The sequence below is a fragment of the Aythya ferina genome (genome assembly GCF_964211825.1).
Source record: "Aythya ferina genome assembly, chromosome: 5".
NCBI classification, from domain to species: domain Eukaryota; kingdom Metazoa; phylum Chordata; class Aves; order Anseriformes; family Anatidae; genus Aythya; species Aythya ferina.
Window position 1 is genome coordinate 51,069,260 of NC_140301.1, and position 24,430 is coordinate 51,093,689.

General features: G+C 37.4%; 1 protein-coding gene across 2 annotated transcripts in view; it reads left to right on the forward strand.

Moving 5' to 3' along the window:
• VRK1 (VRK serine/threonine kinase 1) overlaps positions 1 to 24,430 on the forward strand; it is a 51,581-nt gene that overhangs the window by 18,322 nt on the left and 8,829 nt on the right. Inside the window, exons 1-12 of one of the 2 annotated variants that reach the window (XM_084520720.1) lie at positions 575 to 650; positions 5,439 to 5,600; positions 7,130 to 7,185; positions 11,752 to 11,821; positions 12,225 to 12,312; positions 13,713 to 13,821; positions 13,964 to 14,056; positions 15,035 to 15,167; positions 16,418 to 16,538; positions 16,835 to 16,893; positions 18,051 to 18,229; positions 23,242 to 23,335. In XM_084520720.1, the coding sequence (XP_084376846.1) occupies positions 5,444 to 5,600; positions 7,130 to 7,185; positions 11,752 to 11,821; positions 12,225 to 12,312; positions 13,713 to 13,821; positions 13,964 to 14,056; positions 15,035 to 15,167; positions 16,418 to 16,538; positions 16,835 to 16,893; positions 18,051 to 18,229; positions 23,242 to 23,335 (1,159 nt within the window). In that variant the 5' untranslated portion in view covers positions 575 to 650; positions 5,439 to 5,443. Of the gene's footprint in view, positions 1 to 574; positions 651 to 5,438; positions 5,601 to 7,129; positions 7,186 to 11,751; positions 11,822 to 12,224; positions 12,313 to 13,712; positions 13,822 to 13,963; positions 14,057 to 15,034; positions 15,168 to 16,417; positions 16,539 to 16,834; positions 16,894 to 18,050; positions 18,230 to 23,241; positions 23,336 to 24,430 lie in introns of those variants that run through there. The other variant, XM_084520721.1, reaches the window with a different exon arrangement.

Here is a 24,430-nt window from a genome sequence, read left to right on the forward strand (position 1 = left end):
TAAGTTTGCACTTTTGCCTGGCATCAGTATAGTCATGCTGCAGGGTAACAGTTGGATATGATTGGAAGTGTAACTGTGCTCTGTGGTGGAACCCCTTGCTTCTTCACAGACATTTTGTGACCTCTAACCTCAGGTTTTTAGCAAGACTTTTCGGGTTTAATACTTCACGGTTTGACTAGAAGCTGAGAGAAGTAGACAGGGGCAGTGACAAAGGGAGCAGGTGTGCTTCTGGGGGTTTGTGAGGCGTTTGGGTGAGGGCAGAGTGCGGGGATGGCTGGCATGGGCCCCTCATGGCCTCTGCACCAACTACTGCTGCACCACCTGGTCCCCCACACCCTACGGCCTGTGTCCCACCATGGCTCTGGGCCCAGGACACCTCCATCGGCCTGCCCACCCCCTCCCTGACGCGCTTCGTTTTAAAACCGTCCACTTTCAAACAAAACTCCCCAAACTCGCTGGCTTCCCGAACTACATTTCCCATCATGCCCTAGTGCCCCAGGCGGGGCAGGGCGAGGCGGGAGCGCGGCGGCCAATGGGCGCGGCCGATGGTGGGAGGTGGGCGCCGCGGCGGGGCGGGCCGCCGGCGGGCAGTGCGGGAATTTCAGACGGGGCGGCGGCGGCGGTGGCGGCCGGGCCGGGGCGCGGAGGAGGTACTGGCGGCCGCCTCGGCCCGGGCGGGCCTCGGGGCCCTTTTTTCATTTTATTTTATTTTATTTTTTTTCCTGGGGACGCCGTTTCGGCCTCGCGGGAGCCGCCTCGGGCGGCGGGGCCTGGCCGCGGCCCTTCCCGCAGGGGCTCGGCGCCCAGCAGCGGCGGGCAGGGGCTGAGGCGCGGCGCAGAGGGCCCGGCGCGGCCTGCAGGCCTCGCGGTCCCCTGTCCGGGGCTGCTCCCGAGTAATCCTGAGGTACTGCTGTTGTCAGAAGGCCGCTGCCGCCTTCTCTGGAGGATTGAACTGTTGGGTAAATTCCCAGGGGTAACCCCCCTAGTAGGCGGGTTTCCTGATGAATTTCAGAGCTGGTAATTTTATACGGTATGCCAAGGCGCCAGGCAGCCTCAAAGTTAGGTCACTTTCACGTGCATGGGTACTTGCTGTTGGTTTGGAGGTGATTTGGAGTGACAGTGGCACCGTATAAAGGGTTCTGTGTTCTTTATTGCAAGAACTAACTGAAGGCATCAGATTTTGAGGAGAATCTGTACTTCTCCACTGCACAGAAGAATAAAATGTATCTGTTGGAGACACTTGGGAATTAGTTAGCAACACAGCAATTCCCCTTGTAAATGACTGCCTCCTTTCTCTGAGCAAACTTCTGAAGTTAGGGAAAAAAAAGAAGGTTGTGTTGGTGTGTTTTTAAAAAACAAAACCAAAAGCCCCACAAAACAGCACATAAAGTTCAGTTTGCCTAGTATAATGCAATCGTGATGAAGAACTTTTAGTAAACTGTGGTCTAACAACGCACACTTACTCATTTTCTCTTAAAAAAAAAAAAAAAAAATCTTATGGAAAGAGCTGTAAGGCCTCATCTTCCATACGTAGCATCATTTGTTAGCTGTCAATCTCTGGGAACCGAGATTACAGCAGTACTCAAAAATATAAGATGGTGATAGTGAGAAAAGACTTCTTTGCATATACTGGACACACAAATTCTGAAGGGTCCATGTACCCCTTGGCACTGCATGTCACTGCTGCTTCAGGTGCATTTTTTTGTGCTCATTCCTGTGAAGCAGTCCTGCAGCACTCAGAAGTCTTCAGGTGTTGCGTTCTTCCCCTCTTGCTCACTAAGCGAAAACATTTCTTTTGTTTCTGGTGGTCTTTATTTCCTTTTTTTTCAGGCAGAAAAGGTGTGTTGCTGTGACCAATGAGCAGTATTAATGATGTACAGACTTCAGGTCTTGCCAGGCCTACGTGTTCGTGAAAAGGAGCACAGGTCACCAACGTGCCTTCTCAGCGCTGAGAATGAGAATAGGTCCTACTGAGATAAACAACCATGAAAACGACAATTTCCTGAGAATAAAAGGAGAGGATCAGGAAGAAACCAGTCAGACTTGCCACGCAGCTGAAATGCGTCCTTCAAAATAAATTTGATTTATATTAATTACAAAGTTTTATTGAGAACGGATGCCACCACCGATTGAGAAGTGGCTATTCATATTTATTCTAAGAGTTCAAGTGTAGTTAGAGTAGCAACCATTGCAGACATGTTTGTAAAGATAACACTACTAATGGAACTATTGATGCAAAATTGTCTGCATATCTCAAGTACGGTTTATTCAGTTTCTTCCAAGATGTTTTATTAGGGAGAAGAAGGAGAAATAGCCTTTGTGGTACTAAGAGGCTTTCAGAGAGAGTTTAGACAAATAGGCTTCTGTTATTCATACTTGTTAGAAGCAAGATCTTTGTTTTGCACATATTGTAACCACATAAAATGCTGCTGTTTACAATCATGCACCTTGAAAATTGTTCTTGTCAGATACCTTAGCTAAGTAGGGTCAGATCTATTTGCTACTTGAATGATAGTATAGTACTTGACACGGGTGGCACTCTCTTTCCAAGGACTTCAGCATGGCTGCAGGCACTAATGAATTGAGCTTCACAATACCTGCGAGATAGAAAGTATTTCCATTTACTGATGGGGAAACGTAATTGAGATGCAGGAAAGGTAAAGGTGATTTCTCTTAATGAAGTTTTAAAGGTGATTTTAGGGAAAAGTAGATGACTGTATTCCAGCTGTTGAAAGTACAGTAGGCAGTTCTGCATTGCGTTTGCTGGTTCGTACATTTCCTGACAAACCTCTTGTGTTTGCTGCTTTGTGAGGAACACACGGAATGATACAATTTGCACTAAAATGTCATTATCTCATTTTTTCATTATTTTTGTTGTTATTTTTCAATTTTGTACTTTCATGACAAAAGTTCTTGCAGCCTCCAGGTATTTCTGCTTTCAATCAGTCTTTGAATGGATGGCTCATACAAGTGAAAGCATGTGTGGCCATTGCTAAAATATTTCCAGGGATAACAGCTTTTTAGCAATAGGCTCTGTGCTTAGCGTTGTGCATGCTGCCCATTGAAAGCGATCAGTGTTTGGCACCTATGGCCTACTGATAGTTTGACCAACTTGTAAGTAGGCACGCTGCCATCCTAACAGATGGATATGAATATAGGCAGCCAGGAAACCATGTATGTGTATCTAGTGTAGTTGGAAGGGCAGGGTTCCCAGCTGGGGACGTTCAAACTTATGTCCATTTTGAAATTTTGCTTTTATGGATGAAGGGAAGACATTGTTAATTTTTTTTAACTAACTACCTTCAGGCATATAATTACTGACCACATTGAATAATAACGCCAAAAAAGGGAAGCACCAGCTCCTTTTATACTATTGAGGACCTATTTTCAGTAAACTTAATTCCATTTCAAGCAAACCTACTATCAACAGACTTGCTGTGAATGTCAAAGATGTCAAATGAATCAATCGTTTTGTTTCACTGGCTTGCTAGCTTTATTGAAAAAGAGGTTGCAAGTTGTGCCTTTACTGAACAGTGGTTCAGACACTTCCAAGTCTCGCAGGGATGATGAGCAGTAACTCAAGAGGTCAAGTTGCAGTCTCTCCAGTCCTCTTCATGTCTCTCAAATTGTTCTTAGCTTGAGATCTGTTTGCTCACTTCGTTTAGTTTTGTACTCATTAGAAAATGACAGTGATTGCAATCATGTCCCACATCTGAGTCTGTTAGGCAACACTGCTGATTTTTGCACTCTGTTTTTCCTTAAGTCAGTCAGTCTTTGAGTTCCAAACTATTTTGTTTTCCCATTATCACTTTCTAAAGGCTTCAGTCTGCCCCCTGTGTTATTGTCTTTCCTTTTCCTGAGCTGGGTGTCCTGAGAAGCTGCTTAAAAGCCTGCTCTGATCTTGTTGGCCTGCTCTTCTAAGCAGTATCAACATGTTGCCATTCCTTCCTAACTGTGTCTGTTCCTGATGCTTTGACACCATCACACTCCCATTGGTATGGTCCTAGCTGAGATTGCATCTGGTGCTTGGAAGTGTCATTTTTCTTCTGCAGAAAGTCTAGGGGAAGAATCTTCCTCTAAGACAGTACAGTGGGCATCACTTTGAAGATTTAAAAAAAAAAAAAAAAAAAAAAAAAAAGGAGTTTAAGTTAGCCTTAAATTGTGAGTGTAGAATGTCAGAGTTACATCTGGACTACAGGGGGAAGGTTACTTTACAGAAGTAATTGGAAATATGGGAAAGTGATGCAGAATTAAAACATCCTGTTTTGTGATACTGAGGAGGTGTGTGCTGTGTAGGTCCTTCAGAGGACCGTAAGAATTGAAAAAAAAAAAACTGATGTTAAGTAACTGCACTAAGGGTTATTGTACTGAACAGCTGGACTAATGAGGAAAAGATTTTGCTGTCCAGAAGCTTTCTGAATTGTGTTAATACTCCTTCCTGCTTACGTAAGCAAAATAAAATAGTAATCCTAACAGTCAGAACTTTATCTTTTATAAAATAAATGTGTGTGTTTGTATACCTTTCATCTTTATAAGGTGGTGGGAAAGATCATGTCTTTGTAAAAGCACCTCATGAAGGTCTTTAATGCAAGTAGAGCTAGTGCACACCTTGCCTTATGGCCACTTCAGTAAGTTCTTTTACTGAAGCAAAACATGGCTCTGCAAAAAACCCCAAACGTATATTTGCTCCCAGTGAAGGCTGTTGTAGAAATGCAGCGGTGCTTTTACATCTCTGATCTCTAGATACATAGTTATGCACTGTTTTTTTGGTGATCTACAAAGTGCTGTCCTGTGAACAATAAGCAGATGCTCACTTCTGTTGCTTGCAGTTATACAGAAAAATAATTAACAATTAGTTCTGTATTTTTCTGGTATTTTTTTTACAGCTAAGAGGAATCTCTGAGAAATTTTTACCAGTGATGTGTTTTTTTTTTTTTTTTTTTTGTGTGTGTAACCATTAATAACTTTCTGTATTATTACTGAAGACTTGGACTATCTGGCATTTCTTCACTAAGCAAATTAAACCCTAGGAAAACTGATGAGCTGTGTTTCATTAGTTTACTTTTTCTAAGTTCAGAGTTGTGATTGATTTAGAACAATAGATTCTGAGATTTTTCCAGCATGTGTTCTACAAAGTCTCCTCATAGATTTCTCATGTGAAGACTTTTGCTGTTTGATTTTTCTGATGCCTGGAGAAATTAGTTATTTTTTGTTTAGAATTCATGCCAATAAAATTACTTGCTCTATTTCTTTTAAACTATCTTTGTAGTACCAAATTAACAATCTATCCTTACGTGGAAATCTCTCAGAAGGAAAAACAAGGGTAAAACACTGGCATGTGAAGTAGAAAGACAATAATATTTTCTCGTCAGCTTGTAACCCATTTTTTTCTGTTTTTTTTTTTTTTCTTTCCTTTTCTCCCTCCCTACCTGCTCCAGTGAAAATGCCGTATATTAAGAAGACGTCAGGAAAAAGAGCCCCTGCAAAAAGGAAGCTTGCTGAAGTGTTTGCCCCAGGGGAGGTTCTAACAGATACATCAAAAAAAGAATGGAAATTGGGTGTCCCTATAGGGCAAGGAGGCTTTGGACGCCTGTACCTTGGTAAGTCTGGTTATCTTTGGTAATACTTTAAAATGGAGAGTGAGGTGTTTATCCTTGTTCAAAACAATGACAAATTGACACAGTATCTTTAATCTTTTTTTTTTTTGGACTAGAATCAGAGCTTGGTTCATGTTCTTGGAAAAAATTAGCAAGAGGGGACAAATGGTCATTGCAAGTACTGGGTTGTGTGAGACGTTCCAGTAGTAGTCAGAGTGGTGGCTCATTCATTCTTCTTATCCAAGATTATTATTCCTTTTTAGCAGTAAAAGGATGGTCTAATTTTTGTTTAAATTATATTTTTGGTCTGGCTGAACTGGATTTTTACGTGAGCGTCCTTTCACAAATTCTGAACTGGAACTGTCTAAGTGCATCCTATGGAGACAACTGATCAGCTGATGTGTTGGCTATTTTTGACTGTGCTGATTTTGAGTTCTTCATTGCAATGTGAGCTTCTGACAGAAGTTGGTTATTTCATCACTTAACCCACGTTTGGAACAGATTGCAGTCTTTGACCTTATGGTTTAAGGCATCGCCACAAACCTTGTCTTGTAATGCTGTTTTATTGAATTCAGAGAGAACTTCTTTTGGTGGATACTGTTCCCTATTCAGTATCTGTTTTTTGTACAGATGAACAGAGGTCTCAAGGATACCTCAGGGAATCAAAAAACTTGTTCTGTTCTTAGTCATTTTCCATACAATTTTGAAGGGATGAAATTTAAGGTGATTGTGTTAACAAGGTTTTCTTTTGCTGTGTACTTACATTCTTCCTCTTTGTGATGAGGTTGCACTGAAATGACACTGATTTAAAAAAATAAATAAATCTATCTTGGTTTCTAAATGAACAGAATGCAGTGTAAGTGGATTAAGAAACAAAAAGGACCAATGGGTGGCTTCTTGCCAACTTTCTACTTACTCAGCCTTGCACATTGAGCTAATAAATTCACAGAGACTGGAGTTCCAGCTCTCTGAAGTTGTGTAGTTCTTGTGTTAGCAATACTTGCATTGTTCAAGCCCAAACCTGCCCTATGTTTGTTTACTCATGATTTGCACAAAGCTGCGCACCTGACTCCTGTGCTTGGTCTTTGCCTAACTTGATGTCTTTTATACTCGTGACCCCTTTTGTGACAACTATCAACAGCTTGGTACCAAGAAAAAATCATTTTTGGATATGTGACATAGCAAAAAAAATAGAATGTTCTCATGTTCATACCCACAACTGTGTTCATCACAGTCCTAGAAGATGAAGGAAATGCTTTTGACTGAGGAAAAAGCTTTTGAATAATAGAGAAAGAAGAGCCTTGGTTAGTAGACTGCCTGTTCTCCTGAAATAGAAGGGAGAATGTGGACCATGTCCATACAGAGTAGTTTTGTCATATATAGAAGTTCTTTTACAAGACACTAAGATACTAATACATGCTTTTGCTTCATTAATTGCACTGTCATTTGGTTGTCCATCCTGCGTAGCAAATAAGTGTATGTTATGTGACAGTTTCCTCTCATACTACTAATAAACTCTTCCTTTTTAACAGCTGATGATAATTCTTCAAAGTCGATTGGCAGTGATGCACCTTATGTTGTAAAAGTGGTAAGACAGCATTTGAATCTTACTTCACAAATTGAAAATGTTTGTTCTAGAATAGTATGTGTAATCTAAAACCTCTTCTGACTGAAAATAATGTAGTTGCAGTGTTTTGTTGAAGTGTGCTTTGTTTAAGTCTAACACTGAAAAGCATGGTGATGCAGCAGAACTCTGAGATCTGGGATTCTTGTGTTTGAGGGTGGATAGTGGAACATAAGAACAGTTGAAAAAGGTTCCTGAAATGGATCAGATTCTGTTTCATTTCATGTTCATTGTAAGTAGCCCAATTACAAAAAAAAAAAAAAAAAGAAAAATATAGGTAGCTTTGGACAATTTCTGTGATTCAAGAGTGAGTCTGTGTGAACTGCTGCTCACCACTGGATGTTGGTAAGCTGACAGATGGCTTGGGAGTAGAAACAGCAGAACTTTGATTCCCAAGGTCCCCGCAGATATAAAGTCCTTTAAATCTTTTATCATAAAACACATGCATATTCTAATTTCTAGTGAATTAAAATGGCATTGATGCATAATTTTTTAACCTCAGGATTAGGTAGAAGAAAAAGCACTGTTGGTAGCTCAACTTTTTTGCTCACTGAAGTAAATAAGCAAGTTTTTTTTTATTAGTTGAAGTTTTCTTCTGTTCTAATATTAAGCTAAAAAAAATACTTATCTTTGTTTGGTTTTAGATATTTAATTTAGGAAAGAACATTAAAGTATATTTTCTTAAATTTTGCTAGATTACTTTGCATAGATCCCGCTATTACATATAGTTCCCTGGTAAAATCATGGTAAAAGAAAATGGGAATACAGGAATAGACATAGTAGATCCAGACCCGTCATTATCTTGGTGGTATGGTTTGTGGTCTGTGACAGAAGCAGATATCAGGAAATTCTACAAGTACTTCTCAATGTGAAAAGCTAGGTCTTTGGCACATGTCAGAAGTTTCATCTTTTTCAATATCACTATGTGGTTTAATAAATAAATGCTTTACTGTAATATATAGCCACTTATGCAAATATGTTAATACTCCGAACATTTTTCCCCAAAACTAAAAGATCAGGTTAATTTAGAATAAAATACGTTTTAGTTAGCATGTGCCTTTATTCTTGATGGTTTTACATGTGCTGACCAAAGGGAGATTCTACAGTGCTGTTTTTGATACTGATAAAGCACCCCAAGATGCTGTTGGTGATGACTCTCTTTTTGAAATGCCAGTTGCTTAAAAAAAAAAAAGCAGTGCTTATGAAGCAAATATCAAGCTGCCATACTTTCAACATCCGCACAGTGCTGCTGTAGGCGTTGGGCAGGAATTCCACGTGGCCCAGAAGTGGCCCTGCAGCTGTTCCATGGTGGCATCCTGCTTCTGCATGCCCAGCTGTGCTGTCCAGGGCAGGGAGTGTCCGTCCTGCAGCAGCCGTGCCCTGTTCCAAAGGCAAGGAGCAGACACCCCAGTTAACTGCAGTGCTTTGTCTCCTAATGCCAGCCTTCTTCTGAGTTTGGACAGTTGGAACTGACCGGGAAGTATAGAGTCTTGTAGTTTTCATGGAGGAATGCAGTTTGACCTGATGAAAAAATAGTCAGATCTGCATTATTTTGCACTGTGCATAATTGCTGTCCCCTGCTTTCCCCAAGGTGCAAGGCTGTGCACCTGCTTTTTTTCCTTCTACTTTGGGCTCTGATTATAAGGAGAGTTGTCATAACTTTTGGGCTGATTTTATGCTGGATTCACTTTGTTGCAGCAATTCATAAATACCCCCAGTTCTAATCCCCCCCAATGACCACTCACTTTTAATTTGTCTTTTATAATTTTGTGTTTATGGCAGTAAAGAGTAGCCCAGTCTCTGCCTGCCCTCACAAATGACCCATAACATATTATGCCTCCACAGTCTAGTAAAGCACAACTACAGATAAGGGCCTATTTTTAGATGCCTGGGTGATTCCTAGTTGATCCAAAGCAAAGTGGTTAACAGCTTTGAACAATTATTAGCGTTTAACAAAATATGTGCTTCTATAGTAATGTTCTTCAAATTAAGCTATTAAAGCGGGATGGAAATTGGCTTAGTCTTTGACGTATCCTCGTAGTATTGATGTCTGAGCGGTACGAAATGAATCAGAGCTTTTATGAAAACAGAAATGCTTTTTAAACATGTGGACCTTTCAGGTGTCATTGTTCAGGAGTGGATGCAGAGTTTAATAACACTTCATTAAATTGCTGACTGATAAAGATTGCAATTCTTAAAATATTACCTGAAGAAACTTGTTGGGTTTTGACATATGTTCTGTAATCTCTTCTCTTCTATCTTTTCTAATTAGGCTTCAATTTCAGTTTTGCAAAGTGTGTGTTTGGCATGACTCTGAGCATGAAGTTGGAGAACTTTGTGTTCGGATTCCTTCTGGATTTAGTGTTACGAGATGACAAGTACAGCATAGAGTGGACATCGTTATGTGAACCTTTTTAACTCAGCACATGCATTCATTTATCTCTACGTAGAGTTAATGATATTATGGGAAAACAGCAACATAGTTAACATGAATTTCTGTTTTCTGCTTAAATCATTTCTTCATCCCCAGAAGAATGAAAATATAGCAGATCTTCAGTATTTGCTCTAACTAGAGGAAGATTTTTTTCAGTTTTGGGGCATAATTTTTTGTTAACTTATTTAAAGATAAATATTTTAAGAATTTTTAACACTTGGAGCTTTTCACTGCATTTTAGTAACAATAACATTCTACAAATGTTTATAAATTGAATCAAAATCATATGTAAACTTTGTTCTAATTAAGTTGGAGTGTTAATGGAGTATGCTACACAGGAACAAGCAAATAGGTCAGATAACATTTGTCCAAGATGACTGCAGTAAAAGACTTCAAATGTTTAACCCTTCTCCATGGATATAAGCTATATATCACTAATTTATTGTCCGTAGTGGAGATATGAAGTATATGAAGGTAGTTATGCATGTTCCAAAGTTTCTGTGCATAACTCAGGCGGTCTAATGTTTTTTTTTCAGGTTCATTGCTCAGGTCTAGAGCTTGGTTGCACAAAGAGGGGCCAGAAAATGGTTGTCTTGGCTCCACTGTTGATCGGTGCAACGGTGCTGGAGAATGGGAGATGGAGATGGGCTTGTTAATAGTCTCCAGGCCTAGGACTGGTGCCCAAGCTGGTGTCTGGTCTCATTCTGACTGGTTTTCCTACTCTACCTGTAAACCAATAAATCAGATGCACATTAAAGGCCATGTTCGTCAGTGTGTTTGATCTCTTTGCATTGCTTTGTCAGTGTCAGACAGCAGTAAACCTCTATTCACTGTGGTGCTGTGTGACATTTAACAAGTTTCTGGATCGCTGCATCCGCATTTAAAAGTTACAATTAAAACCATTTAAGAACAATATTATATATCTTGGAAATTTTGCTAATACTGTGTGATTGTATTTCTCTGGTTTTGCTTGACAGTAAATACATACCTTATTTTGTTGTTGCTTTAAAGTGTAGGATATCCCAGAAAGGGGAATTTTCATTGAGAATGAATGAGTTTGGATGTATTTGAGTAACCAGACTAAAATCATAGAATCACAGAATGGTTTGGGTTGGAAGGGACCTTAAAGACTGTCCCTGACCATGGGCAGGGACACCTCCCACAAGACCAGGTTGCTCAAAGCCCCATCCAGCCTGGCCTTGAGCACCTCCAGGGATGGGGCATCCACAGCTTCTCTGGGCAGCCTGTGCCAGTGCCTCTCCACCTTCTGAGTGAAGTAGAAAATAAGCTGCTGAAACTTATCTCAAAATCAGTCATTTAAAATTGTAAGAGTTAAAGTCACCTTTTCTGTGCAAACTTCTGGAAATGTATAGTGAAGGTACTCACCCACCTGCAATTCTTGCGGTATTTCAAAGCTTTGGTGTTTTCAAACCGATTTCTCTGCTGTTTGCTTATAATGTGTAGCTAACCAGAGCTTTGTCCAAAGAAAATGGAACCAAAATATGTTACGTTAGCTTAAACACAAGGTAGACACTTAAATCAAAATTACTGTAGTTCTTTAGTTAGAGAGAAATTGTGAAATCCTCTGTAAATTTTACCTTGATCAACTAACCTGTGAAAGGAACAAAATACCTTATGTTCAGTAAGAATTTAACTTTTGGTGAGATTTTTTCCATCCTGTCATTTCAGGTGTTATTTTAGGTTCATTAATGGCTATTACAACTATGGCAATCCAACTTTAATTTGGAAAATCTGAGATAATAATGTTGTTTAATGTTCTTTGCTAAACCATTGCTGCCAGTTATTGGTAATATTTCTATACATTTCAGTTAATTTGCTATTCTTTATTCTCCCTTGTTATGGGAATAGGTTATTTGATACTCTTAATGATAAGCAATTTATAATAAAAATAAGTTTTTAGGGCCAATCTTATATTATAAAAAGAACATAGTATTTAATTTATCAGCAACTGTAGAGTATTTGAGGAAGAATATGCTTTTACAGGGTGAGGGTTTTTTTTTTATTTTTTTTGGAGCTTTTAGTAATTATTAGGCACTAACACAGCAGTTTTTAACTAATTTTAAATTGTCTTAAAGGAACCCAGCCAGAATGGACCTCTTTTTACTGAGTTAAAGTTCTACATGCGAGCTGCTAAGCCAGATGAAAGTAAGCAGTCTATTAAAATGTTTTTAATGAACTACAAGCATTTAGGAAAATAGAACCTACAGGTATAATGTCGATCTTAAAGAGAATCTTTTTAGATAATTTTCAAAATTATTTTTAAAGAATTAAGACCATACAGACATATACTCTTAGAGTAATTCAGACATACAGTAAAACTAGGCATTTTGGTAATGTGTTCATTATCTTTGTGTTGATGACATTGTCTAAATTGAAACTTTAGTTGTATCTCTGTCCCTATAAATGATGCATCATTAATTTTCCCGTATAATTGGCATACTAGTTTCCATAAACAAAGCAGCTCACATGTAAGTGATGGGTAGATCACTTTTCTATGTAAATCTTCACCAATGCAAATTCATGAACTTATCTTTATTTGTATTCTCAGTTCGGAAATGGACTAAGTCCCATAAACAGAAATATTTAGGTGTACCGAGATACTGGGGTTCTGGCTTGCATGAAAGAAGTGGAAACAGGTGAATATATCTCTTGTTAGCATATACTGGGATTTATTTAATTCCAGTCACTGTCCCTTTTAACCTAATTTAATTTCTAAAGATGTATTTTCACTTATCTTCGTATTGTTAGTTTTGTTGCAAAAGTTCATGTTCATAACTGATGATGTATAAAGAATAGATGAATAGACACATTTTATCTGTATCCTATTTGTTACTCATTTGTGTCTCATTAAGGATGTACTTTTCATTTGTCTGGAATATTGCTGGGAACAGCAATATTGTGTGTGTGGTAGAAGCTCTCTTCTAGTAAAGTTAACTTTTAATTTATATGTCCTCAACTAATATGACTACCTTTAAAATGTTTCCTTTTTCATTCTTCTGGCACTGTGTGTACTTAAGAGTATTTTTAGTCACATATATGAGGGACTTACTACTATCTCTAAATCTATTTGATTTTCCATAGGGAGACTTACTCACAGACTTTATACGTGAGCTAGACTAATTCCTAGTCTCTTGTCAAAATGTGTCTTGAGTTTAGTAATAGTTTTATGATTCTTCTGTGTCACAAAGGGTTTTTGTTACTTGGTGTTGAATGGTATGCCTGTTTATTAAACAGCCCTGGTTTCCTAGCGGACCTTCCTTTCATGGTTACGCTGCAAAGTTTTACTATTTCTCTGGCAGATTATAAGTAGGGCTGGGTTTTTGTCTGGACAGCTTCATGGGTCAGTTGGTATGTATGGCCTAATCTGCCAGAAATATTGTTTCAGTAGGTCCTTAGATTTAATCTTACATAAAAACAGTATTGATTTTGAAAGGCAAAAATAAATGTAACAAAATATATTTTTCTAAGTAAACTTGTATTCACAGTTTAATATCTGAAACTCTTTCATATAGGTGCTATGAACTTTTACAGTAATAGAACAGGTTTGGCCATAGTGATGAATGTCCGAACGCTTTTGGCAAGTGAGATTTTTGTTTTTAATAGTAGGCTAAACGAAAAGTTGTAATAGATTTTGAGAAACTAACTCTTTAAGGTAACAATATTAAGTTACATTTCTTAGCTTTATAAATGACAAAGTATTTCTATAAGCAATTGATGCTTGGTTTTACCTAGAATGAATGGCAGTACCTTTTTTTTTTTTTTTTTTTTTTTTGTGGGGGTATGGTATTGCGTAAGCAGGCAGGCATAAGGAACAGTTCCGGTAATGGACAAATTTTCAATTAGCTCATGTAGAAAAGTTAACTGTCAATATAAAACCTTATAAAAAGAGTTTCCTATATAGTTGTTTTCTGTGTACCTGCAGTGTATAGTTTCAGAGAAATGTTTTCTTTCAGTAATTTGTACAGTTAACACATAGATTAAAATACTTTGCTAAGTACAATTCAGTAACTTTGCTAGTTTTTTTCCTTGGATTTAGCTATCGGTTTATGATAATGGATCGATTTGGCAGAGATCTTCAGAAGGTGTTTGAAGAGAATGCAAAGCAATTTCCCCATAAAACTGTACTTCAACTAGGCCTGAGAATAGTAAGTTTAAAATATATATATACCTTTACAATTTGTCTTCCTCATATAACTCTTTCAGTTAAATCCCAATTCTGTGCTGAATATAGGTCCTCTGCTGGGTGGAACTGGGTACTGCATTTATGTAACTGTTCTGTTTTGTTAGCTTGATATTCTGGAATACATCCATGAGCATGAATACGTGCATGGAGACATCAAGGCCTCAAACCTTCTTCTGGGTTACAAGAACCCTAATCAGGTATTTCTGATGCATTTTATTCCTCATGTTTTAAACCTTTTGTTTGACAACACATGGAAGTGCTTTGAACCTGTGAAATCTAGCAGAAGCTCATTTTTAAGAATGTATATAGTAACATTATTTCTGCTTGACATTTATATCTAGTTAATATTCTACAATTTTTTTATGCAATTTGCTGGACAGTTATCAAATTGACTATTTGCCCTAAATAATATTCTAGAGAAGCTCTCAAGATTAAAAAAAATTGACTCTCAAATAGGTATTTGCAGGTGGAAGCTTAAAATTATATAGCACACCAGTAAATTATGTTTGCCTGTCTGCATTGTTACTTCATTCCTTTGTTCAAGAAATCCATCAGATAAGTGTTCTGTTACTTGGAAAAAATGGTCTTTAAAGTGTTTATTGTTCCACTTGATTTACGGAAGTCTTTCATTTGTCTGCGTTTTTAACTCTCTTTGCTATTCAAAAAATGTATATTAGAGTTTCAGAATTGTGTATGTATTCTTGCCAAAATGTTTTGGCTCATGAAATAAGTAAAATAATGTCAGTTTTCTTAAAGTAACTGTGGTGTTAGTGAGGGGTAATAGTATATAGTAGTCAGTGTGTTCAAATGGGACAGCTGACTTTAAAGAAGGCAGGACAATATGTGTATTCTTAACTCTGCACATTAAGATATGGTAGGATTTTTTTTTTCTTGCTTTGCAGCTTGCTGGTAATAACTGACAGTTTTGCTATATTTGTCCTCTGCATCGGCAAGAAATGACTTTAAGATCAGACTGGAAAACAACAAAACCTAATACATAGTTTTCAAATCATATGTACTAATCTCAGTGAAGCAAGGATCGTTTAAATTAAAAAAAAATATATCAGTTTTTGAGTCTTTTTAAGAACTGAGAATGATTGGGAGTTACATTTATTATTTGTGTATTTTTGTATTTATAGTTCTTTAACCTTGGAATTCTGTGTGGCAATTACTAGGTATACTTGGTGGATTATGGCCTTGCTTACCGGTACTGTCCTGAAGGAGTTCACAAAGTATATAAAGAAGATCCTAAAAGGTGTCATGATGGAACTATTGAATATACCAGTATTGATGCACACAAGGGTGTGGGTAAGGATGTAAAACTTTGTTCTCAGCAATAGACATTTGTGCCTCCTTTTTAAAATAAATCCTAAAGATGATGTTTGTTGCATTAAGTTCGTAAACAACCAGGTTTCCGAATCTGTTTTTTTTCTCTGTGGACTCTGCTGGCATTTTTCTTCTTCTAAATTTACTAAATTCAATACTCTGTTTTTAATGCAACTTTCTTAAATAGGTTTCCTTAATTTACAAAGACTATTAAGATGTTTAGTGTATTACATCTTATTAACTAGGTGGAAATGGAACAGTACTTATGAGATCTTGATAGATGAACAGGTCCTATTTTCAGGAGTAATAGTTTCTTCTATCAGTGTGAACATTGTTCCTTCACATTTAGCAAAGATACACAATATTCTTGTTTATAGATTAATTTTTATATGATGATTGAACAAAACTTTTGTTATGATATATTAATAATTATGCTTATGGTCACTAAACATCAAAAGGCAAGAAGTAAGAAAATATTGAACATTAAAAAGCAGATCTGTGAATATAAATTGTGGACCTATAGTGAACACCAGTTTTATTTTCTTTATTCTTAAATTTTGTTTTATTAGCATAAAAGTGTGTCTTGCAAAAATGTCAGTTTTTGAAAGTTATTTACTCCAGGAGGAACTGTTGCATATGTACTTAAAACCGAATATAAACAAAGGTGACTTGAATTGCTCGTTTATCCTTTTAAAGTGTAATCTGTGATCAATGTATGTGTTGTTTGTTTTTCTTTTTGGCAAGGTTTAGGAATATGATGTATTTCTATCCTCTGTTAGGTTTTCAGGCCACATAAAATATTTCAGCATTGTGAAGTAATTATTTCAGGAGCTGTGTTTCAGCACTATTACCTTTTTATAGAAAAGGTGAAGTAAAAACTGTTTTGAACAGAAAGTCTATCACTTCAGTAACTTGATCATTTTTTTCCCACAATCTGAGTACTTAAAAAGCTTCCCAAATTGGGAGAACTGCAGCATGTCATTTCCTTGAATAGAAGAAAGAGATTGCTAAAGGACTTGAAAAATGAAGTTATCCTTCCAGTTGTAGGAACACTATTTTTTCCTTCTTTGCTTTCATGCTTTAAATAAATAAAGAACAGATACAGTAGCATTCCATTGCTAGCATTGGCTTTCTATTGTTTTAACACACATACAGATTTTAACTGTAGTTTAACTGTGTTTTTTAGCTACTGTTACGGATATATATTTTTTAACCTCTGTGTATATATTTAGCACCATCGAGACGTGGTGATCTGGAGATCTTGGGTTACTGTATGATTCATTGGCTTAGTGGTCATCTACCATGGGAGGATAATTTGAAAGATCCAAATTTTGTCAGAGACTCAAAAATCAGGTGAGAAACTACTTGTTTTCCTTTTGAAATAAAAAACAAATGAAAATGTCTTGGTGCGGAAATGCTTTGTACTTTCAGTACGTTTCCTTTTGGTCAGCAGGGTATTGTTTTTTATACGCCTCAATTTCTCTTCATTGTGTATCATGTGTTCTTGGGGTGTAATTAAACTCTACTTTTATAAAGTTTGTCTAGTAGTATTTCCTGTCTCTGACAGTAACCTAAATCAGGTACTTAGAAATTGTGTCAGAATAGGGCAAGATTTGAAACTTGAAAGAAACAATAGTTTTGTTTTTCAGATGTAGAGATAATATTTCGGATTTGATGGACAAATGCTTTTCTGGGAAAAATAAACCAGGTAAGAGGAGCCATTTTATATTATAATGCTTTGATTAATACCACTTTGTAGTCATTCGTTATTGGTTTTAATGTATTTTTTTCTTAAAAAATAAAAAAAATAAAATCATCAATCATCAATCGGTTTGGTTGCCATCACTGAATTGTAGAAAGCTTTGACAAGTAGAAGCTCTGAAATGCCTCCTTACATTGGATGTTTTGAGCGTGTACAGGGGAAGGCTATTCTACTCTGTATTCGATTAAGAACAAGTGAATTAAGTTGCTGCAAAAGGTGAGGAGTCATCAGATTGTCAACAGCATTTTCTTCCTAGGAGGTGTGTGTCAGGCATTTGTACTCCAATCTGTTGCTGCTTTTAAGTCCTCTACTGAAGTTTGTAACCTTTACTTTTCTCAGCAGTGACAGAATGGCACTGATAACCTTGCTGAGTAGTAGCAGTTTACCCTTCTTTTTGGCTGAAGTTATATGAACTGCAGTGACTGTGCTGCTTCTGACAGTATTACATATTTGCAAGTGTGCAAGTATAAGCTAATTTTTACAACTGAGCTTTAGAAACGTAAAATATAAAGTAATGCAAACTTGAAGTCTAGAGTGTTTCTGTTCATCATTGGTGACGTGTTGAGTAGATGTTATTTTAAAAGCTGACTCTACTAGAAATCTCTTTTCTTGGGATTTCAGACTTAAATGTTTAATTATTTCCAGCTACTTCTGGTGGTCAGTAGAGGGTTGCCTCTGTCAAGTGTGACTTGTCTGGTTTTCAGTAGTAAAATTTGTTTCATGTATTTTTATACATGTTTCAGTCTTAAACTGATGAAATTCCTAGATGACATTGAGTTTCCTATTCAACATTTTAAAATACAGACATAAGAAATATCGTAAAAATAAGCATTCATTGGTGAAGATTGGCCTATTACATTGTTTATGACTGTTTTCTTCATTGCAGTAAACGTATAAAAAAAAAAAGTGATGCTGTCATCACTGGGTAATGAAGCTTGGTATAATTTTTTAAAATGTGATAAAGTCATAATTATGAGTTTATAAATAACATTTTCAAAAAAATAGCATAAGTAATGCACACATAATTTCTGACTCTTTTGTGGTAAAAGTGAGTGATTAAAATGTTTTCGTCTAGAAATTAATTGGAGATACCATTTCTTTAGATGAACTTGGCAAATACATGGAAAAGGTGAAGCTGTTGAGCTATGAAGAGAAACCTGTTTATCAGCATTTCCGAGAAATACTTCTGCAAGGTCTTAAGTCCATTGGGCAAAAAGATGATGGAGTACTTGACTTTGGCTTGTCCGAAAATGGAGACTTGCAAACAAATCCCAGGCAAAAGGTTTTTACTCTAAATATTTGTCAGCTTTCAATGCTCTTTTTTTTTTTTTTTTTTTGAGATAAATGAAGGAGTGGTATTGGAAGTAGGTGTCATAAATGTATGAAGTAGGAAATAAGCAAATAGCAAGGTGTTTATTTAAGTCATACTCATACGCATTATTTCCCTAATTTAACACTAATTGTTATGAAAGGCTAATAAAGATGTATGTTTATAGGTGTACTTTTATAATAGATAATATCTTGGATAATAGAATGTGTATGTGTAGTTGTAATGACATTTGAACAGATGAACATTTCGTTAATAGACTTTTTTTCCTTAAGTTGGTAGAACTCTCCAGATGGGTCAAAATACGTGTAAGGTAAAGTAAATCCAGTTTTCCTTTTCATAGGATGATAGAATGATTTGGGTTGGAAGGGACCTTAAAGATGATCTAGTTCCAAGCCCCCTGCCATGGCAGAGACACCTTCCACTAGACCAGGTTGCTCAAAGCTGACCTTGGAACATTTCAAGATAAGGATGGGGCATCTGCAGGTTCTCTGGTGCTGTTCCACTGTTTCAACACCCCTGTGGTAAAGAATTTCTGCCTTATATCTAATCTAAATCTGTACTCTTTCAGTTTAAAATCATTACCCCATGTCATATCACTACATGCCGTTATAAAAAGGCTCTCTCCATCTTTCTTGTAAGCCCCCTTTAAATACTGGGAGGCAGTGGCCTCCCTGGTGCCTTCTCTTCTCCAGGATGAACATCCCCAGCTCGCTCAGCCTCTCTTCATAGCAGAGGTGCTCCAGCCCTCTAATCGTCCTCATGGCGCTCCTATGGACCAGCTCCAACAGGTCCATGTCCTTTCTGTGCTGGGAGCCCCAGGCCTGGAGGCAGTGCTCCAGGTGGGGTCTCACAAGAGCAGAGCAGAGGGGGAGAATTGCCTCCCTCGACCTGGTGGCCATGCTGCTTTTGATGCAGCCCAGGATATGGTTGGCTTTCTGGGATGCAAGTGCATGTTGCTGGCTAATGCCCAGTTTTTCGTCCACCAGTACCCCCAAGTTCTCTGCAGGGCTCCTCTCAGTGCATTCATCCCTCAATTCCAAACATCAATACAGACTGCCCCAGCCCAGGTGCAGGACCTTACACTTGTCTTTGTTGAACTTCATGATATTAGCTTCCTTTCCAAGACTAGTTCAAAGCTTAGTTTTAAATATACGTCTTTATGCTATGTATTTGATTCTGGAGTGTACATACTGTATTCACAGTGACCTAATACGTTATTTATGAACCCTAATTATGGTGGTAGACTGGGGGTATTTTATTCCTTGTATTTAAGAAGCCTTTAACTCTAGATTTGGACTTACATTTGAATACAGCCTAAGAACTTTTTATGTTTTAGGAAAATAGTATGCTAAAACAGTTTATAATAAGAATAAAAAATGGGCAAGCAGTTGAACAATAAATATTATTCCTGTACTTCAGCCTGCATTTATTACTTGTGCATTTGCATTTGTTAATAACAGGTGGGCAGTTTATTGGTTCCTCTAGCATGAACCAGGGAACTGAGAATTACAACACAGGATAATATTAAAAGAATTCTGCTTGCTTGCTGACATCGGAAAAAAAGTTGTAGGCTCTTAAAGTCTTCTAAGGATATATCTATCTCCAGCCTTCCTTGCTTCATTTTGCCCAGTAAATAGTACTTTGGCTAAAACTCTCTGGCCCTGGTCTTTATAGTAGTATTTTCTGCCAAATCGAGTGTAAAGATCTGTCCAAAAAGAGAGTTTATTAGCGTAAATTCTTCTGTTCCCCCTGTGGATCGACATGGCTTGAGACCTGTGTTTTGGAAAAAAATAAATAAATCTGTTTGTAATGGTTGGCTGGCTTCTTTGCTGAGTAAGTTGGCCTGCTGCAGAGCCAGCAGCTGTGACCTTTAATGTCCTTGTCCAGCAGAGATGGCTGGTGCACATTTCCAGTGGAATAGAACTTCAAAAATCTTATTTACATAGCCAATATCAGTCAAGACCATTCTCAAAGGGTGTGATAATACTTGTGTGTAGGTTCTTATGTGCTAGCATCAATTAATGTTTTTACACTTGCGCCCTTTCCCCCCTCTCTCCCTCAAGAAGCACATGCATGGTCAACTTACTCAGTCATCATAAATACGTTCAAGCACTGAAGTAAAACAAAGGGTGTTGCTGTCCTTTTTGAAAAAGGGTATTCAGCTTAACAATTAATATTGCAGTGCACTTTGTACTAGCTATTTCATGGCAGCTACTGCTAGGTTGTCTAGATGGAATAAGATTGTTTGCTTGAAGCCAGGTTAACATGTAAGATAGTCTGCTTGCTTTTGACAAAATACCAGGTCAAAGGACTCTTGTTTCTACGCTGGATTTTCTAGCCCTTGTAACTGTGATGGTAGGCCAATAGATTGCATTGGTTATCCTTCCAAGGCTGTATCTTGCACCTCCCTTCAAGCTTGAATAGTAAGAGAGTCTTCAGCGGGATGTCTCCCTTCCCAGAACGTATGTTTGGGACCTGATGTTCTTAGCTACGTTTCTGTCAGGGTATCTTCCAGAGGGTATCATGCATTAATGAGAGGCCAGGAGAACTGGAAGACAAGATCTGCCAGTTGAGAGAGAGCTGGACAACAGAACTGCTGAACATTTAGATATGCAGAGGAAGAATGGAATAACATGTATGTATTTTCAATTAGCATATTATTTTGAGCAGTGACAAGAAGCTTAACTTGACAACTGCTTGAAAGATGTGTTCTCTCAAAGTTCCAAATTTTATCAGAACAAAATGCTTTCTGTAAAGGTAATATATCAGTGATCAGTAGCATCTTGCTTCTGAAAGCCAGTATATTCTACCACATGTTATATTTCTTTTGGCATGCTTGATGTTTAATTTGGAAAAGAAAAATGGAGCCTGGCATCCTCCTTTAAGAAGACGTTAACCTCTAGTGTACAGTATTTGACGCATTTTGGTAGTACTGATTTTTCAGTTCTGGCAGGACTTAAGACACCTACTCTTCAATTCCTTTGGGGCGATCTTCCATAATACTGTCTAAAAAGCATTATTTCATGTCTTGAAGTTATGCTATTTCATAACTAGAAGAGAACTTTTGCCTTCTGTCTAAATTGTTACAACATAGGGTTCTCTTGTGCAGTCAGCTTGTATGGCTAATTGAGCCACGATGTGCACTAAAGGTTGCGTATAATCATGGTTGGTCTGGAATCTCAGACATTCTCCAGTACATGGATATCTGGCTAAAACTCACAGATGCCTTCTATATTAAAAGTTAGCATTTTATTTTCTGTATCATGACTCAAGTTTCCCCAGATGTATAAGTAAATGAAACACAGTTCACAGTTGTGCTGGAGTTTTTTTTTAATTTCTGTAAAATACATGCATGTTGGTTCATGTGTGTGGTATTTTATAATAGTTCTAGCTGAGCAAGAAACTAACAATAACATGTGTTGAAGGAGGTATCTGGAACTCTTGACTAAATTATTTAGGGTAAGAACCACATCTTATTTTTGTTTAGTGCTTAAGAGTTGCTGGGAAATACTGGGAGACAACTCTATTGTAAAATATGTTTTTTAGTGATTTGTAGTTCCATCTAACGTTCAGCCTCAGATGCGCAGGTGTTGCTTTTGTCAGATGAATGCTGTCTGATTTCTATTGCTATGTAATTCACCTGCATCAAGATTAAGAAACCATTTTTATTAAATAAGCTTGGAAACAAGATAAATGTATTTTGCTTTTGTGTAGCATGTATTGGATATCTGTTTTTCTGATGAGCGTTTAAAATGTTTTCTAGTACAATTGGGAGGAATGCATTATCTCTTGTATAAAAGCAGTACTGCGCTGAAATAGTCCTCCTTAATTTTGGTCAGAATGAACAAAAGTGTCTGTGTTTATTCCTGCCTAATGCATCACAAATCTGCTGACATGCTAACCTTGGAGTCTTGGCTGGCGGTAATCAGGCCTGTGCACCGGCAGGAAAGATGTACCTAATGCACTCCATCAGTGCAGTTTGCATATGGAAGTTCTCACAGGGGAGCTGCCCTGTGCCAGCTGAGGGTTACCTGCCCACTGCAGTTATTGTATGTAATTATCGAACCAATCTGTTCAGCCCAGCAGGGTTTAGATGGTAATCATGAAGCAACACTTTGGAAAGGAAAGATGTAATGCACTCTCCCCTTCTCTCATGAGCCACGTGAAGTTGTAACCACTTTTAAAGCTGTATTAGTAAAGCTATAGTCTTACACAATTCAGGAAGAGGTAAACTCTTCTAGTGTTTAAAATGGTCAGCTATGTCTCTGATACGGATACGTGTCAACTCATCCTTTGCAAAAATTATGTGGCTTTGGAAAAAAAAATCTCCAGCCTTAAGAATAGTTTGTACTAGTAAGATTTAATTATAATACACAGATAAAACCTTTAAACGCATAGAACTATTAAGATAATGTACCTTGAATAGGGTTCAGCTTTCCCAAGTGCCTCTCTTTGGAACAGAACCCGTAGCTGCTATTAGACAAAAATAATAACGTACTGTCAGTGGGTGTTAGGTACTTCTAAGCTGTGCAAAGAAAGCCTTTGGAAGCCAGGATCCAGATAAACATGAATTTAATGAGGTGTAATTGCTAAAGAAAAAGCAATTAACATCAACTTTGCTTAAAATGTTTTTCTTTGTTCTTTAAGATTATTCAGATTGATTCCTTTGTAACCAGTTACACAATGTAAATAAAAATAGGTTTTGATCATAAAAAGTTGTGTTTTTATACATTAAAATTTCAATTCCTAATGTCATCTGTCGATAGGGGAACTGAACTTCTAAATTTTCTGTTGCCTAGTACTAGTATTCTTGTATTAATATATGAATAAATTTTCTCTACAATTGGAGACCTGATATATTATATGTGGGAATAATGGTTAAAATTACAGAATACCATGTGAGGATATTTTCTACTTTGTGTGGTCTTCCCTTGTCTTGAGTTCAATTGCCATTTGTTTTACAGAAAAAAAGAAAGGCAGCAGTTGCAACCAATGAGAGCAGTGAAGCAGAAGTGGAAGATGCAGGAAGTCCAGCAAAAAAGAAGCCTACTTCTTCTAGTAAGTCAGAAGATCATTCTTACAGGCACATATACTGTTGTGGTAGGTTAACCTTGGCTAAGGGCCAAGCTCACACCCGCCATTCACTCCCCACATCAGTGAGACAGAGGGAGAAAAGAGGTTGAAAAAGCTCTTGGGTTGATACAAAACGGGGAGATTCCTTATCAGTTACTCTTGCAGGCAAGACAGACTCAACTTGGAAAAATAGTTTTAATTTATTACCAATTAAAGTAAATTTTGGTAGTGAGAAAGACAAACATTAAAACATCTTGTCTTCCTGCCCTTCCCAGCTCTGCTTCTTCACTCTAGACATTTCTATTCCACTCCCTGGAATACGGAGGGCATGGAGTGTGTGTTATGGTCAGTACACAGCACTTTGTCTGCGACTTCTTCCTCACGCTTTTTCCCTGCTCATATGTGGGTGCTCTCTCATGGGCTGCAGTGCTTCAGGAAATATCCATTATGGTGAAGTAGCCTAAAAATAATAAAGTAGTGGCGTTAGACTCTACCTTAAAACAAATCTTGTTTAAAAAATATTGATGGAGGAGTATAGCAGGATGGGAAAATGTAACATTACAAAGACAGTAATATTGGTAAGTTATGAATTTGCTCTAGTATATTTACTCAGTGTGGTACAAAGTACAAGTAATTAAGCTAGTATTATTCCAGAAGGTAACACTGATCTGTTCATTTTCAGCTGTTTACATTATAGAATTCTGATCATTAAAATCAGTGGTTATTTCTCTAACTTGAATGCCTTTTGAATTGTTGATCTCAATTTATTATGAATTTTCTAGTCAGTCAGTGGCTAAAATAACATTAGCCAGATTATACTTTCTTTGAAGGAAATACAGTTATTTAACGTGGTGCTGACTTTTATTCTTGGTTTTAGCAGATTTTCTCGAAGGCCCTGTAACAAAATATTTAAAAATACAGCTGACTACATACTAGTTATGTTTTGATGCACATGAACAGAATATACTTCCACTTTATATTATATTATATATTACACTTTTTATTCCTCTGGGATTGTGGATTGAGATTTTCAAAGACTGAAATGAAAAAGAGCTTCAGGAGTTACAATCTAAGTGTTAG